This window comes from Oryzias latipes, chromosome 8, assembly GCF_053564925.1.
Source record: "Oryzias latipes strain Hd-rR chromosome 8, Olatipes_Hd-rR_3.1".
NCBI classification, from domain to species: Eukaryota; Metazoa; Chordata; class Actinopteri; order Beloniformes; family Adrianichthyidae; genus Oryzias; species Oryzias latipes.
This window is the reverse complement of record NC_136244.1, coordinates 22,672,419-22,690,060: the sequence shown is the minus strand read 5'-3', so window position 1 is coordinate 22,690,060 and position 17,642 is coordinate 22,672,419. Positions and strand designations below refer to the sequence as shown.

At 41.0% G+C, this 17,642-nt stretch overlaps 1 protein-coding gene across 2 annotated transcripts; it reads right to left on the bottom strand.

Annotated features, from left to right (window-relative positions):
- Nucleotides 1-864: 864 nt before the first annotated feature.
- Nucleotides 865-16,034, bottom strand: eftud2 (elongation factor Tu GTP binding domain containing 2). 2 transcript variants are annotated; one of them, XM_004071270.5, is made up of 28 exons: nt 15,813-16,034; nt 15,147-15,261; nt 14,907-15,069; nt 13,659-13,737; nt 13,436-13,511; nt 13,267-13,332; nt 13,134-13,169; nt 12,940-13,030; nt 12,769-12,851; nt 11,465-11,631; nt 11,187-11,311; nt 11,044-11,107; nt 10,881-10,971; nt 10,634-10,769; nt 9,801-9,928; nt 9,498-9,691; nt 9,300-9,411; nt 9,074-9,214; nt 8,905-9,006; nt 7,952-8,034; nt 7,684-7,770; nt 6,838-6,964; nt 5,059-5,146; nt 4,858-4,976; nt 4,646-4,740; nt 4,388-4,541; nt 1,252-1,359; nt 865-1,173 (listed from the first exon to the last, which is right to left on the bottom strand). In XM_004071270.5, exons 2-28 carry the CDS (start codon nt 15,249-15,251, stop codon nt 1,078-1,080), a joined length of 2,916 nt encoding a protein of 971 aa, XP_004071318.1. In that variant the 5' UTR covers nt 15,252-15,261; nt 15,813-16,034; the 3' UTR covers nt 865-1,077. The 2 variants fall into 2 exon arrangements, with proteins under 2 accessions (XP_004071318.1, XP_020560779.1); XM_020705120.3 differs by having other exon boundaries at nt 15,147-15,282; nt 15,813-16,020.
- Between the last annotated feature and the right edge of the window lie 1,608 nt (nt 16,035-17,642).

Below are 17,642 nucleotides of genomic sequence, written 5' to 3'. Positions count from 1 at the left end.
AACCTTTGCCATCTCCACCACCTCCAGTACTGCTGGTGACAAGTGATGAAAGAACAACTCTTCAAAGTCTTCCCAAGGTGCAACAAAACTCAAAAAGAAATAGAGTATCTGCCATGTGTCTAAGGCTTGAATCTGAAATCTCATTTTACAGGACGTATCTGTGGTCGGTTTCCTCCTCTGACCGTGCAGCTTGTACAAACCTATCTCTGAAGTCTGCAGACGACCCTTAAGTTTGTACTCCGGCATGAAGTGTCAGCTTAGAACCTCACAAAGATAGGTGTGCGTCTCCACAAATCATTTCCAGGTAACCAAACAGCTGGACTCCAAACACGTTAAAAGACAGTTGTAAAAGGAGAATCAGTAAAAAATAAAAAAGTTTTTACGTGTTTTTTTCTACTTTGTCATTTTAGGAATTATGTTGATAATTTTAAAGTAAAACAATGTCATCAATTGTGGGGAAATCAAACAGTAAAATGCAAAAAAATAAAATGCTTTGGATTCCTGATACTCCAGCCTCACTGAGAAACTTCGAACCCTTTTAGATACAGTGCTGCGACTACATTTGTTTAAGAAATATTGGTCAATATTTTTCATTTAGGAATCCTATTATGAATAAGTCAACTATTATAGGGATTCATTAATCAGAACTTATATCAAAGTGCATATATTGATTTAAAAGTCTTCTTACTTCCTTCTAAACCTTTAAAAAAAAAAGGGCAACAATTAGAATTTAAAGAAGTTCACTTTACCTTTTTCAATCTTCCATCCGGCTCTGCAGAAACTGCTCCCAAAATTCCTATTAAAATGTTTACAGCTGCACATTATGTGGCCTCGAACCCATCCCAGCTTTCAAAATAAAACACCTTTGAGTAAAAATCTTTTATTCAGACAGGAAACACATTTAACATTCGAAGATGTTTAATTCAAGAAGTTTACTACAAAAAAAAAGATCATTTGTACATATAAAAAATAGAAGAGACAAATAAGAAAATGCTGAAAACAGTAGGAGGTGGTTTGTGGGGATCTCTCTGAAGCAGAAGCAGGATCCACTGGTGAAGGTTGGGGCAAGCAGGCATCTCACATTGGGTAGTTGAGCACCACGTCTTGTTTTGCCAGCTCCAACAACATGGGGTCGTCGAAGAATTTACTGATACTCACATCTTCGCTTAGACCCTTAAGATCAACACAAACATTAGTCGATCAAATAAAAATGATTGTCTTGAAAAAAAAAAGGATGCACCGTGGACTCACCTTGCGTCTTCGGGTCTTGATCATGAACTCTCGGGCCAGATGGGGGGCAGGCTGGGGCTCCAGAGGCCTGATCACGATACTCTTGTCCAGGGGGTCTCCGGGTACGATCTACAACAAAAACCACCGGCGAGTTCAGCAGCTGACAACAATTAGAAATGATCTAACACGCAACACTTCAAAGTTCAAAACCCAACAAGCTGAGTGGACATTTCTAGAAGCAGCGTCAAGCTTTTATTTAAAACATGATTCAGCTGCAGGCCTGTCCTGCTGCTACTGAGTCAGGAGGGCGTCCATCAACGTGATGGAATGAGCACGCACTGTCACTCCTTCAATTGTGACCAGCACAGCAACAACGCCACCGTCGCCGGTTGAGTTAGGAGTTCAGGAACGCCCCCGAAGATCCACTAAATCCACCCATTCAAGTGGACTTTCACAGATTTCATCTTCATAAATAGAAAATAAATTCTGTACTTGGCATGGGGAGCGAAACGGAGGATTTGTGAGGAATGTTTGTATCAGACGAGAACCTGGAGAAGAAAAGATGCTCCAAGCCTCAGGGAGAGATTTAAACTGGAGGGAGGAGACGGGGAATCAATGGTGCAGCTGAAGCCCAATCAACAGATGGATGAGCTCTGTTAAGGACAGCAACTCAACACGGCTTTAAGCGTGTCGATAATGCCAGCACACGATCAAACTAATTAGAGAGACGCTGAATCACCTCGAGTTTAATGGGGCAAAAACCGAGATCTCCCGTGTGGGTCCTAATATCAGGGGTCGTGTGAGTTAATATCCTTTCTCTGCCAGACGAAGAAGAGACCCAGAGTGTCGAATGAATCAGGAAGAACCTCTGTGACTACACTTTAGGCTATAGCCACGTTCTTCAGGTTTTTGGGTCGTCCAACCCAAAAACACTCTTTCCCTCCCCACTTTGGAATTAAGCAGTGAGCTTGTGGCCCATTCAGTGCATTTCTATGTCACAAATAAGATCGTTTTCAAATCAAAACAATTTGAATAAAAACATACTCAGAAATGCCATTTTAAGCCTAATTTTCTTTATAAATGCCCTCCATCAAAAACACAACCTTCAGTGAAGTGGGTCTTTAAAGGGAGCACAGGTAGTTCTCTTGAGGTTCGTGCAGCCACCCTAAGGGATGTCATCAAAATGGAACATACTATTGTTGTGTGTTAATCGTGTCAACGAGTCTTTGTGAGGATAATGCTCACGTACAGGCGATGCTGTCATACGATGTCCTTACGCCACTCTCGTCGTTAAAGGAGCGCGTCCTGGCTCCTTACAAATCGCGCGAGGGCGTGCATGCAAGTGCCGGTAGGACGCCCACAGAAACTAGATTCTGATTGTCTAATATTCTAAATTCAGGCTGCATGCAAAGAGCACGAACGTATCCCAAAACAGGCGAACAGGCTCCCTGTGCACTGTTTGTGGGGGTTGAAAAAAATGTACATTAACATTATCTCGCTCCTGTGCGCCCCGTACAGACAACCCATATCAACCCATAAAGGTGGTTGTGACTAAGGAATTAAACAGTTCTTAGTGAAAAGATGTTCTTTGTTTTTGGTACATAATTCCAGGAAAGTCACAAAAGTGAGATTTTCTCAGATTACAAGGCAGAAAATGCTAAACTCAAAGTCCAAATCAGACTTGGAAAACTAAAAAACAAATAAGTCAGACTTCAGTACAACAACAAATCTGTCATTGCTGTTTTTCATTAAATATGCATGTCCTCATTTGATTATTATAGCTATGATCGATCTGTTTTCTAGTGTTTGTACGCATTAATAATTCAGTCGTAGATTTTTTTTTTTCTGGAGCTTGGTTTGTCAACTCTCCAGGATAAAATATTCATTTAGATGACATGAAATGTCGTGTGCACGGCCTTCTCTGCGCCCCACAGATGACTGAGTTTTCAGGGAAGTATTAATCGTCCTTAAGTGGAATTAGTTTTCACCGACACAGCTCTGCTGAGCACCGTAACAAACACGTGTCACACTGAGACAGACATGATACTTTGGAAGTCGTGACTCAAAACTGCTGCGCTCGGCATCAGAGCAGCTCGGCGAGAATGAAAGACAAGTTTGAAATGCAAAAGAGGACTGTTTTTATGAGTTTGAAAGTGAACCAGGACCAACTAAAGTATGGAAATGTCCAGGAACTTTCTGCTTAAAGACCCAATCGGGTGAAAATTGTGTTCCTGTGGCACTTTTCTGACGATGGAGGACATATTCGAATAAAATTTAAGCTCAAAATTGCATTTCTGAGAATTTCTTGAACAAGGGATAGACAGAAAATGCCGTTTGAAAAAGATTGTATGACGTAGAAAATACACTGGGAGGGTTGCAAGCTCCCTGCTGCAAGCTCCCTGCTGCAAGCTCCCTGCTGCAAGCTCCCTGCTGCAAGCTCCCTGCTGCAAGCTCCCTGCTGCAAGCTCCCTGCTGCAAGCTCCCTGCTGCAAGCTCCCTGCTGCAAGCTCCCTGCTGCAAGCTCCCTGCTGCAAGCTCCCTGCTGCAAGCTCCCTGCTGCAAGCTCCCTGCTGCAAGCTCCCTGCTGCAAGCTCCCTGCTGCAAGCTCCCTGCTGCAAGCTCCCTGCTGCAAGCTCCCTGCTGCAAGCTCCCTGCTGCAAGCTCCCTGCTGCAAGCTCCCTGCTGCAAGCTCCCTGCTGCAAGCTCCCTGCTGCAAGCTCCCTGCTGCAAGCTCTCAGCAACGGGGAGGTGAAAAGAGGGCGAGGTTTCTCCACGGTAACGGTCCCGCCCACAATTCAGAGGTGAATTTGTCATGAAATACTGCTGCTCTGCAGCAATTATGTCATAATCATGATTAAAAAATCACTGGGGACATTGAAAATAAATCAAAAGACGGACGATCGGAGCGGATTTTTAAACTTTTCTTACCCTTTAGTCTCTTGTTTAAACTCTCAAAGTTCAAAGCTTCATAGAACTTTAAGTCCAATTTTTCTAGATTAGAACCAAACATCGGGTCACGATGAAAGATTTTTGTAAATTTGATTGGAGTTGTCTTAGCCAACTAGCCAATTAGGACGCAGAAAAAAACTGCAAAATTTGCATTTAAAAACATCTGACATCAGCATTTTCCAGAGAGGGTTGGGGTCCATCAGGTTACCTGCCAGTGGTGGAACACAGACAAAGCAAAAGCCTGGCCCTGCGTGTGAGTGCGGAGGTCCGTCTCAAAGCCAAACGAGTCGATGGCGGGAATAAAAGCCTTAATCGTGTAAAGAGGGGAGCCGGGAATCGGAGCATCTTGGGTGACGTGGCCCCTAAGAGAGGACAAACAGAGCAAGTCAAAACAGATAGTAATAAAGAAGAATTATTTTGTAACTTCAAGTGACTTTGATCAGCTCTCCAGGGTTAAAGGGCCGACCTTCTTCGAGCCAACACTGTGTAGACTGCCGAAACACAGTCTGCTGGAGCCTGAACCTCCACAAAGTAGTACGGCTCCATCAGCCTCGGCGTCGCCTGAAAACACAACAAACTTTCTTACGTAAGGCTGACGATGCTAAAGAGCTAAAGAGGAGGAGGACAAAGGCAAAAAACAGCAACATCCAGTTGTAGGAAGCTTCAGTCCGAGCTCACCATGAGAAAGGCAGAGTACACCACTCTCCTGGCTGTGGGGATGACCTGACCTCCTCCTCTGTGCAGAGGCTCCTGAGCGATCACAGCATCCAGGATCTTAAACTTGACATTCCTGATGGCTGAGAGCATCACAAAGACAAACGAGTTCATTTCAGCTTTGCTTGTCTGTGGAGGAAGTTCAAACACAAAGACATGACTTACGTTCATCACACAGGGGGCCCTCCCTGGTTCCCCACTGAAACCCCTGAACGATGCTGTCTTTAACCGAGCCGAGCAGCGCCTTGTCCACCTAAAAAAAAAAACAAAAAAACAACGTTTTTGTTTAAAAGTACAGCTTTTAATGATTAGAGCTTCAATTAACACCCAGTTAAATAAATCTTATGTCTCAATCTCAGCCGTTGGAACAATCAATTTTAGGTTTGGAGTAAATAAAAGACATACAATTACATCAAATAAAAACTCTGCAGATAGCAGAAAAAAAACAGCATATGTGCAGATTTGGCTCCAGATTATTTCTTTGCTGTTCCGACTAAAGCAAACAATAACGTTTTATTATAATCCAGTGTTTACGCAGACAAAGTACATCCACATTATGTCAGCTCTATCTGCTTTCTGCAGCAGATTGAGCTCATTCAGACAAGCAATTAGAAAATATAACAAGACAGCAACAACATCTGTGTTTTCTCTGAGTTTCCCGATGGTTTGTAGCTGTGTGGAGTTTCTTCCACAATCAAGAGCTTCAACGACTTTACTTGGAGTCAAGTTAACAGATCCATCGCCAAATTGAAATTTTCCACTGCCCCCTTTTTCTGGCATTTATTGGCACATAAACAAACGGCTGTCCAGCACTTATTTTTCTTATGGCGTCGGTTTCTGCCGCCTAAAATGTTCCTCCTGAGACGGACCGGCTGGTGACATTTCCTCTTCTGCATGAGCCGCTGTATTGACCTGCTGAATCAATACAAGCTGGAAAAAAAGGCTAATTTGCCCCAACAGCTGCACAACAACAGACCCCGCTAAAATCCTTTAACGAGAATGAGCTGTAGCTAAAGAGCTCCATGGTTTCATATAAAAAAATGCAACTTTTATGTCATCTTTTATGTTATGAGTTCTCATTTGTTCTTTAAAGTAGATTTAAATCGGAAACCTTCACATGAATTTATGGTTTAGAGCAACGGCCCCCAGGCCAGGGGACCGTTCCTGTTTCGTGGGACAGCTGGTATCAGACTGGAAAGAAAGAAAAAAAAAAAAAAAACACCCAACCTACATATTTTCTGTTTTATTTATAATTTTATTCTGAGGGAAGTTTTACTGAAAACTGCTGGACTCTCCCCACCACATCCAACAGATTCTAGGCACATGTCAAGTAGCAGTACTTTATTAAAGCCGCTGCCCCCACCGCTAAATAGAAACCCCCCAGCTAGCAAAGTCAAAAAATAAAAAACGTATTTGGAAAGTTTCTTTTGGCAGAAAGGAGATGACTTCAAAATAAAAGCAAGCTGCCTTTACCAGACAAAAACCAGTTGTCTTTCCTGCATAATATTCTCCAAACGGCTGTCTTCTAATGTTAGAAAGATGCTAATAAAATTGCTAATACGGTGGATTCACATTTACGTATATATTAAGAAAAAATTGCCAGTTGTAGTGACCGTTTTTTCTTTTATTCTTGCATTTATCCCTTGCACCTTAAAAGCCGGATGAGGTTGAAGGCTACAGCATCACATTTTAAATCTAATTTAATTTTTAAATCAGCTGTAGATAGATTTTCACCCTCAAAGGTTAAGAAAACTGGAGCTTTAAAAGACCGATACGTGAAAATATTATATGAGACGGCAAAACTGTGCCATGGCCTGGAAAAGGCTGCACACCACTGATTAAGGGTTAAAAACAGATTTGCTCAGATAAAAAAAAAGACATTTGTTGCTGCTCTTGGATCAGATAGAACCTGCAGTTCAAACCAGCAGCCAGCGGGCGTCGTACCTCTGACGGCAGCGTGTCGTCCACGAGAATGTTGGGTCCTGTTGTGTCCGGTCCAAAGGCCCAGATGGACCTTGCAGCCAGCAGATCCCAGTCGTACTTTGTCTGGAAAAACTCCCCCAGCTTTTTCCTGTGGCGAAGAAACAGTACAAACGCTCGTTGGGAGGAGACGTGCACAGTGTGCAAGCTGGAACATTAAGGAGATTGGCTGAATGGAGGGGCAGAGGGGTTAATGGGAGAGAAGGGGTGGTGTGTGAAGTGTGTCGCTCCTGTAGCCCTGCTGCTGCAGGTTGGTCCTGCTGGGTCCAGATGGCCTCTCAGACAGGAAGCCTGTCTGCAGCATCCAAGCATGCAAGAGGGATGGGAAATTCATGCAGGCTCTTAGTGCATAATTCAATTACCGAGGGGAGGGGCTGATCAATATGCCAAGGTGAGTTTTCATAAGGACAGATTTTTCATGACACGTTGGAGGGCTTTCCCTTTCCTGCACTTCTGCAGAAATTAATTTAGAAACTCATGATTACTTTGATAATTGATTTAATGAATAAAAATATGGCTGTCACCTCCATGTGCCATTTCCAAATGAGACTCATCAGAAAGTACAGACCTACAGATCTGAGAGCAATGTCCACATCCAATAATTAGTCCATTGAAAAAGCCTTTTAACTCTACCTTCTTCCATGACTAAATTTAATTAAAGAGACAAATCTTATTTAACCCAGCAAAAGGGAAATGATGGATAAATGAATGTGCTGACATCAAAGTAACAGGCAAATTTACCATAAAGGCACATTATGTGGCTTGTGTTTAATTAAGAAGTGACTGATGGAGGCGTCTTCACATTCCTACCTGTTCCACGTGATCTGCACCACTTCGTTCTCGATGTCCTCCGCGAGTCCCTTCTCCAAGGGCTCTGCAATCATGGTGATCTTGTTCCTGTCAATCACATCACACAGATGTCACTCAGCCTGCAGAGGCTCGGAGCCAGGGGGAAGGACAGAGAGACGAAGACTTCGGACAGCGAGAGGAGTCCAGACTAAGCGCTCCAACACACAAATGAACGCTTCAAACGAGCCCGGAACAGAGCTGAATATAAACATGTCATGTTGAGCCATACTTTTTGTTTGGCGTCTCGGCAAAGCACTTCAGAGACGATGTCTCCACAACGGTTTCACAGAACGTGACGACCGGGTCTGCAACCTGTGAGCAAACACAGCAGATGTACAAGTTGTTCCACAACATTAACACAACAGCATTACATCCTTCAGACTTTTTCCAGCTAGTTTACTTCTGGAGTTCTTAAGCCTTTCACATCCGAGCTTTAACTCCAGTACTGACATTCCTTAGACCACTGTAACTCTTCGACCGCAATTAACGGAAATTTAGAGAATTCTGAAGCGAAGATAAGCAGCCTTGCATCAATATGCAACACTTTACGTTACAACTCCACAAAGGCGATGGGAAACGCCGCTTTTCTACGCACCGGAATCAGTTGACACTCGTAGATTGGCAAGTTCTGGTATGTCAACGAGTGTGTGTTGTTTAAGTGACATCTCTAGTGTTAGAGTCCAAATCCGCTCATCTTTTTTTTATCTTTTTTTAAAAGCATTTGCAGTGGTTTTTTAATCATGATTGTGACGTTTTTAGCCCAAATAAAAAAACCTGTCGTTTTCTGGAACATAGTTTCTGCAGAGCGGCAGTAGTTGACAAAATTGGAACTATCCAGCCGTACAGTTTTAAGCCTTATGCCAACCCGGAAAATGAAGACCTAAATGAATCTATTTGGCAAGTGGATGCATCAGAATGGAGCAGAGCTTGTGGCCCGCCCAGTGAATTTTGCCCAGTGAATTTTGCCCAGTGATTACCATCTTTTTCAAACAGCATTTTTTCGTATCTTCCTGATTAACGATTTGAAGAAAATACCCAAAAATTGAATTTTGAGCTTCATTTGCTTTACATATGTCCTTCATCGTCAGAAAAATGCCACAAGAACGTGTTAAAAACACAGTTTTCATCAGAGTAGGTCTTTAAAGAGTTAACAAAGTTTAAAGCAGGTGTTAATTTCCTTACTTTAATGTCGATCTCAGAGTACATCTTCCTCAGGTCGTGCATCACACAGTCCAGGTACAGCTCTCCAGTTCCTAGGATAACATGCTCTCCAGACTCTTCCACCTGGAACACAACCAGGTGGTGTTTTAGCTGTTCAGCAGCGAATGAACCAAAAACATGTCAGACTCACCTTTGTGGTCAGGGAAGGGTAGCTCTTGTTGACCTTCCTCAGGCCGTCCAACATTTTCGGCAGCTCTGACGGGTTCACCGGCTCCACTGCGATCTTGATAACCGATGCTGTGTTGAACTTTAATGGCCTGAAGATTTGAGCCTGGCAGAGGGAGGTAAATCAGCAAAAACTTGATATGGCTGAAACCTTTGAAGACCCACAGTGATATTTTCTGTTGACCTCTCACCTCTTCGTTCCCTCTGGGTTCTGTGATTGTGGCCGTCTTCACGATCGGCTGGTCACAGCCTTCGATAAGCACCCAGTTTCCTGCTGGCACTCGATTCACCTCAATTTGGTACCTGTAAAGGTGTCAGACGTTACCATTTCTTACGCAACACTCAGGTTGCGGATTTCCAAACAAAATTCAGTAAACGTGGAAGCAAACCTGGCCACAGAGATCCAGAGGCGGCCGACGGTGCAGACGGAAGAGTCCTCCTCATCCTCCAGAGAATAGTTCTCCCCCAAAACTTTAACGGGCTGACCTGCCTGAATGGTACCACTCAGAACACGCCCGAATGCGTGAAACTGCACCCCGTCCTCAGTGCTGTACATTTTAGTGGTGTGGCACATGAGAGGACCCTAATTCAGAAGCAAGAAGGGACAGAAGATTGTAAAATCATTTACTTGTTGTTGGGAATTACCTTTAAAACAGCTGGGGGGTTCAGAGGATAGCTTTTTTTCTACTCACATCAGGGTCACATTCTGCCATGGCCTCCCCCAGGTCTGAATCCAGGCCTCCAGTGTAGGTGTGCTCTATCTTAATCCTAGCGCCCTCTTGTGGTGATGGGACATGTTGCACACACATGTCCACAAAACCTGCCAGAGAACAGCAGAACAACTTTTTAATGTGACCTTTCACCTCCGTACCAATATCTAGGGCTGTGGATCCCTACAAAAGAAAAAAATAAACATGTTTTACAGTTTGACTTGTTTTTTTTTCATCTTTAGTGGAAATACCCAAAAAAAGTCCCGCATTTTAGGTGAACGCATTTCGGTTACAGCGTGTCCGCCATGCAAGCAGACGTCACACATTTGATCACCAGATTTCATAATATTCTTCATCAAATATTCATTATATTTTTATTCAAATTGTCAACTACATTCAAAACAAATTGGGTTTTTTTTTAATATTATTTTAGTAAACTGAACTTCAGTCTCGTTTTTTTATCTACAAAAAACACGATAGTTTTCCTTTAAAAATGAGAACTTTCCCCAACCCTTTATATTCTAATTTTATTTACTTCCAGTGACAGTAGCACACACGGTTTGTTTAGTTTATATAATTAAAATACAACTTTATTTTACATTTTATGAGCGACATTGCCTGCAGAACATTTTAAAATACTTTACTACGGTATGTTTATAAGGATCACATATTAATAATCTTGAATATTGTTTTTATTCTGGAACAGATCACACATATCTAAAGTTTTCTGATATCTTTACAGCCCTAAACACTTCTCTCAGAGGTAGTCTACATAAAATCGACTGTATTTATCTACAGATGAGAGAAAAGCCCACCGGTGAATTCTCCAAAGAAGCGGTTACAGACCAGCCTCAGCAGAGGTCTGATGTTCAGCTTCAGTTCCTCCTTCGACAGGTGGATCCCCAGCTCATCCAGAACTCGGGGCAGGGATGTGTCCACATCCCCGACAACCTACAGCAAAGAGGATTTGGGAAAGGATTACACACTCGGCACTGAGCTGGTTGTGATGCCTTCATCTGAGGAGGAAAGAAAAAAAAACGAAAAAGGCAAGATGTGTCGAACCTGTGAGAGGATCTTGTAGAGAGGCTCCAGGATAAACTCCACAAAGCTGCGCTGAGAGTTACTGCTGGGAGCTTTCTTAGTGAACTTACGACTGAAAAGAGAAGAGGAAATGAATCGAGGATGTCTTTCTCTGTGCTGAAGTCAACCAAATCTGGTTACTGACGTTTTGGGATTGAAGTAAATGTCTCCCCAGAGTCTCTTGGCAAATTCATTATAGTTGATATCTCCTACAAGCATAAGAGCAGGTGTTAGCTGACAGTGTGGGAGCTGCACTATTAATGATGGGTTTATAGTACATCATCTAACCGTGTGTGTCAGAGTAGATCTTCGCAAAGGATCCGAGAGTGAAGCAAATGCTGTACTGAGAGCTGGCGAAGCAGACATTTCCAAGGAGGGGAGACACCACCAGGTTCTCGTCTGTGGAGTACGTACTGAAAGAGAAGAGAATGGATAACAAGAAAAAACAAAAACAAAAGGCCCGTTATCAAGCTAGTTACAACCATCCTTATTGTTATTTATTCTTTAACAGCAAGAATAAAATCCACTTAACGGGGCAGTAGCGATTAGTGGACTTGAACAATTACCTGAGCAAACCGTTGACCTCATCCACAATGTGACGAAGTTTATAATATGCATCTGTAGGAGGCAATTTGAGCTCCACGATGAGACGATCCACCTTGTTGATGCAGATGGTGATGGCCATGCGCTCCTGAACGGCGTGTTTGATCAGACGCTCTGTGTTCAGCATCACCTGAAACGAAAAACATCCATGAAAAATAAAATACAAACGTCCTCCAAATCCCAAATTAACAGACAACACTAACGAGAACATTAAGTATGAAATGTTTTTCATACAAAGAAATTTACCCTTTGCCTGAAGGAGAAACCAAATATCATGAAATCACACTACTGATGTTTGCCAATGATTCAGTGAACTAATAATAAACAGTAATTTATTGTATGCAATCATAAATGCAAAACATTTCAACTAAAAAACCAACTGCAATATTTTTATGAAATACTTTAATATGAACAGAGAACAAGGAAATTTCTCTTAAAATATCATGCACATTTTTGCCAACATAGATATAAAGGCAACATTGATCCTTTTCCACCAGAACATCAATGGGGACCTTTCTGTGTGGAGTTTGCATGTTCTCCCCGTGCATGCATGTGTTTTCTCCGGGGTCTCTGGCTTCCTCCCACTGTCCAAAAACCTGCTTTATAGGTTAATTGGTTAATCTAAATTGTCCCTAGGTGTGAGTGTGAGAGTGAATGGGTATGTGTTTGTGGACATTCTACCCTGCAACAGACTGCCAACCTGTCCAGGGCGCCCCCCTGCCTTCGCCCACAAGTGGCCGGGATAGGCTCCGGCAGCCCCGTGACCCCGAAAGGGACAAAACGGAATAGAAAATGAATGAATGAATGAATTTCTTGTTTATTTACAAAAATGTTTTGTTTTGTTTTTAATTCCAGTTGGTTTAATAATTTGATTTCCTGTTTTTATGTTTGTATAAACTTCAACTTTAACAAAAAAGCTGTTAGAACAGTTGAAACATTTTCTCTTTTGAAACTTTAATGGATTCCTTTGCTTTTTTTATTTTTGCTTAACCTGATTTACATTGTTGTTTTTATAGTAATTTGGAGTTTTGTTCATTTCCCTGGCAAATGTGAAAATGGTCTTTTGGACACAGTGGGGAGTTTTGCATTTGGTATTTTGTATGTGCAATATTTGTTAATGAAGTTAAAACAAAAATTTTAAAAACTTTGTAACTTCCTATTTGTCAAAAAAGTTTGATATTAATTATTAGAGCGGAAAAAAGGCAATAATGCGGAATCTGGACATCTTGGAGTGTAAGGGAAAAAGAGACAGTAATATGGATCATACTCCCTCTGCTGCATCGATGAAGAGGACAACACCGTCTGAGATCCTCATGCTTGCTGTGACCTCGTCAGAGAAGTTCACGTGACCTTAGATGAAAACACAAAGTTGGATTTTTTGGTTGTCTTCCTGACAAAGGGCTCACATGTAAAACAAAGTTAGGCTAAAATGCAACACCTGGAGTATCCATGATGTTGAACAAATAGGATTTTCCTCTGGAGTCGGGCAGGACCATCGTGACAGGAGTGCTTTTGATGCCAACTCCTCTCTGTAGGAAAAAAGTTCCAGACGGAGGGGAGACATGAAACGAAATATAAACCAAATCATTTAACTTTCTTCTGCTGTGCATATATTTCCATTTCATAACTCACCTCTTGCTCTGTAAAGAGGATGTCTGTGTACCGGAGCTTAAAACATAGAAAATCACGTTAACCTCAAACCATTCAAGTCGCAATTCAGTAGAATCATTTTCACATTTTTTTGTAAAATAAAGGAAAAACGTACATCTACATCATCCCTCTTCCGGATTTCTGGGTGTGTCTGCTCAATCAGACAATCTACAAAACAAGTCTAAAAGGAAGAAATGGGTTTGTTAGATTTCTCTGAGGCAAACACAAAATGTAAACTCACAGAGTTTAAAGTCAGAAGCCTCTGTGAGGCAGCGCGGTCTAACCTTGCCATGATGAAGGTGACCACAGAGTGTGACATTTCGGATCAGCTCGGGACCATCCATTAGATCTGCAAGAAATCTGCAAAAATGGGGAGGAAAGAGAAAATATCTTTAAGTACAACAAATATAAACTATCATGAAGACAAAAAAGAGAGAAAAAATATGCAACGTCTTTAACTTAGCAGGAACATTAGGAATCCATTGAGATTCTTCAGAAGAAACTCACTCCATGTCGTAAACTGTTGCAGGCAGCTCCTGTTCCATCAGAGCAAAACGCCTGTGCTTCACCGGCTTGATGATGGGCTCTAGAAAGAACAAAAAGACAAAAATGTTCTTGTGTTAAAGAGTTGCAATAAAATGCAGAGCTCCTGTTTTCCAGCTATGAAGAAGTAGTTTCAGACTTGATCAGAATCAGATGTTGCATACCAATCAGGGATCGGATATTTAACCATTATTTTGATTAGCACTATATATTTTAAGCTTATTATTTCAACTAAATGCTCTTCTAGAAGTCTGCATATCACGAAAGGATCACAACGTTTTGTTGCCGTGAAACACAGCAAAATACAACAAAGGTTTGAGTAGGAGGTGCACAAAGACAGTTCGTTAAGTTAGCAAAATATTCACAGATTTGGAGTTTGAGCTCAATGACTTTTAATAAACGTTTAAAACTGAGAGCTAATGTCTCTATTGGTTCACAGAACCATGACAAACAACTACCTGCAAGGGCGTTTAAAAATATTGGGGATTTTTTAAATGTGCCCTTTAATGAGAATTCAACGGAGAGACGACTGCTAAGGGAGCGTCTCCAAAGTGCAAGCTGCAGGAGAAGGTGATCAACAAAACAACAAAAACTCCATAATCTGTCAAAAACAACCAAAACGAAATGACTGTTACGTGGGTATGGATCATGAATACACATCATTATTTTAATGCTGAAATAATGATTTTGGAAGAAAGCCGTTCCTCATTTTTAGGATATTTTAATGGATATGAATCGCATCAGATCAAAAATGTTCATCTGCTCGGAAGCAGATGCTGAATCTACGGTCCCCAAACTTAATCATTTAACCAATTATTACCTATTTTTAATAATAAACAGTTAACTATTTTTTAACTTATTATTTAGTTATTTTTTTCTAGTTGATATTTGCATTTTTTTGCTTGATTGTTCAAGCTACTTCACAAAACTGCTCTATTCAAGTGTTACTACAAAAAAATTGGGGGCAACCGGGATTTGTTTATTATTATTATTTTATTTTTTATGTTATACAAAACTATTTGATCAGCAGATTCTCAAAATAAAAAGACTCAGAATCAGAACAGGGTCAAACAAATAACCTTATCTGAACATCCCTAGGAAAAATGTCAGCTATAAAGAAATATTAGGAGTTGATGATTTGACACAATTTGTGAATAGAGCCCAAAGTTTTTTATTACTATCCCTGAGCTGAAAGTCAAAGGTTCACTTTACCTGTTAAGGGTTGTGTGTCTTCCTCTTGGACAATAGTTTCCACCTCTGGCCCATAAACCTCTTCTGCAGTCGGATAATACTTCTTATCCTCATGGAGGACCACCTCCATGCCTGGGGTATCATCCTCAGCATCTGCAGGCTCATCTTCATCATCATCATCACGCTGTAGAAGCAGATGCACAAATGAATGCTCAGGAAACCTATACATTTCACAAAACTAAGAGGGAAAGCCAAAGAAACCTCATCTAGATCTCTGTCCTCTGCCTCCACGTCATCTTCATCATCATCAGAATCCAGCTCTGGACCGATGTAGTTCCCAAACTCGTCATACAGATCAGCCTCCATCTTCAAATATCTAAACAATTACAAAGAAACACTAAAACATGTATGTAACAACAACAAAATGGGTTAAAAGTTTTGAAAGCAATAGGAAACCCTAATTTGTCAGACTAGTTAGTACGTAGCAGTGATCGTAGCGTTTTAAAGCTTGAAAACTCTCAATGGGTAATTAAAAAAATAGAACGTATCTTTTTAAAGGTTTAACATCTCCAACTGTATTTCAAATATTTGCAAAATACGTTTATTTTTTATTTTCACTTAAAAATAAAAAAATAAAAACATTATGAACCGGTTGTGGCCACAACAGCTAATGCTAATAAGACCGCAATTTGAACATTTAAGCGACTCCTGCATTTAGATTATGAAAAAAGTCAATCAATTGATGAAAAGTTTCGGATTTTATCGTCTTTGCGAAAGTTTATTGAGCTTTCTCGATCCACGCAACAAAAAACAAGTAACCAAACTAGCTAGCTAGCGTACAAATGAATGGATCAACGTCTGAGATACGTCACACCGTAGACAAAGACATAATTTGCTGAGACCACACATAAAGCTGACTGCACTTACCTTTATTTAAGGATAAAACTACTGCAAAATATTTATACAGCACAAAATAAAACCCTGTTCTGAAATTAGGATAAATTATTGTTCGGTTAGCGCCATGCGCATGACAAACTACTGCCGCTTTTCTTCTTCTACTAACACGTCACAACACTTGAGGATCGCGTACGCCCCCTAGCGTATGGATGTTTTCAAGCGCCAAACCAACAGATCCAATCAATCAAACCTACTCCTTTTGTAACTTTACTAGTGTTATAATATGCCGCTGATAATGCAGAAATCTGAGAATGTAAAACGCAAACATGCTTTGAAAATGTAGATGTTGCACTTGCAGCCACTGTGTGCAACAAGGAACTTGTGTTTGGTTGAATATTTTTTAACACTCCTTGGTAATGAATTCTTGAGTGCTGAGCCTTTTATTAGCCCTTTAATCTTTGCCAGATTTGAAATAATTTAAAATATAAATTCCTTGGAGTTATTATTGATGGCAAACTAAGCTGGAAAGCACGTGTTAGATATGTAACTCATGTGACATATTTGTAACTTATTTTAGCATATTTTTATTACTGGATTGAAGTATGAAAAACAGGAATTCAAATTATTTACAAAGCTAGCTTGATCACAAATACAATGTATTAGGCCTTTAGGCTATAGTCAAAAGAACTCAAACTTTGTGATTTGGCAGAATACACTGCAGCTCAAATATGTCCAATGTTCAAAGCAGAAAAAGAATTAATAACAAAAATGATACAAAATATTGCAAACAGGTCAAAAATTACACATTATTCATATACCATTGGCTGCATGTGTGACGGGTAAATCACCCCTCCAGCAGTCTACTGAGTCTAGGTCTCATGCTCAGGTCTCGCGGAAGGCAGATCGTGTGAGGGGGCCGGATGCGTCTCTGGAGAAGCGATTGTCCCTTCTTGCAGATCTCCCTATGCGGGGAGATTCAATGAACTGCGGATTTGCATGTTCTTTGCGTGGTTTATTCATACTTCTTCCATGGTTTTAACGTGGTTCCTTCGTGATACATCTGTGAAAGTCTTCTGCAGAGACTACAACTTTTAGTGGCAAAGACCACAACTTGTCTTACTTTTTCCACGTATATTCACACATGACATATAAAAACTGGTCTTATGTGAATAAACATGGAAAAAGTAAGAGAAGATGTGATTCTTTGTGAGAAAATTTCACAGCTCTATCATGATTTTCACCTTTGGACAATGTGCAAATTGTACTTAGCGGCAGTGGGACACAACCTTAAGCCAAACAACATTCAATTGCTACTACGATTGTCTCTTATCTGACACTTTGGTCACTTCCAGAAAATATTTCGCAAAGTCCTTCTTTATAATCATTCTTCCTCCATTCCTCTTTCCATCCACGAAGGAAGAAAAAAAGCTCAAACCTGCTTCCAGTCTTTAAGCTGTGGTCTCTTTCTATCTTTGTCTTCAACATACAGGATGTCCACCTTGCTTCTTTCATGTCAATCAACTCCCTACTTTTCCATATAAAATTCCCAATGTTCAACTTCCCTACTAAGTCCTTGATCCTTCACTCCTGCCTGTCATTTTCTATCAACCACCCCTTTCGTCTCTTCTTTAACTAACAGTCATCCAGTTTCCATTGCTCTGCTGCTTTGTTGCACCGGTGGCAGTTTTTTTTTTTTTTTTGTTAACCTGGGTCATGACCAATCTGGTTTGAACGTTTGTATTGGTTTTTTTGCACAGATTATTTACATTTGGTTTTATGTTTGATGCTCTTCCCGATACAAGCCTCTTGATTTGGGACCTGCATATGAAAGCACCAGATCAGCGATGGGGGCCAAGGGCT

Coding starts and splice junctions, on each gene's coding strand:
- eftud2 (XM_004071270.5), bottom strand. CDS start 15,251: ATGGAGGCTGATCTGTATGACGAGTTTGGGAACTACATCGGTCCAGAG. Junction 13,738..14,906: donor AGACACACAACCCTTAACAG/GTAAAGTGAACC, acceptor TGTTCTTTCTAG/AGCCCATCATCAAGCCGGTG. Junction 6,965..7,683: donor GTGCAGATCACGTGGAACAG/GTAGGAATGTGA, acceptor TCTTCGCCACAG/GAAAAAGCTGGGGGAGTTTT.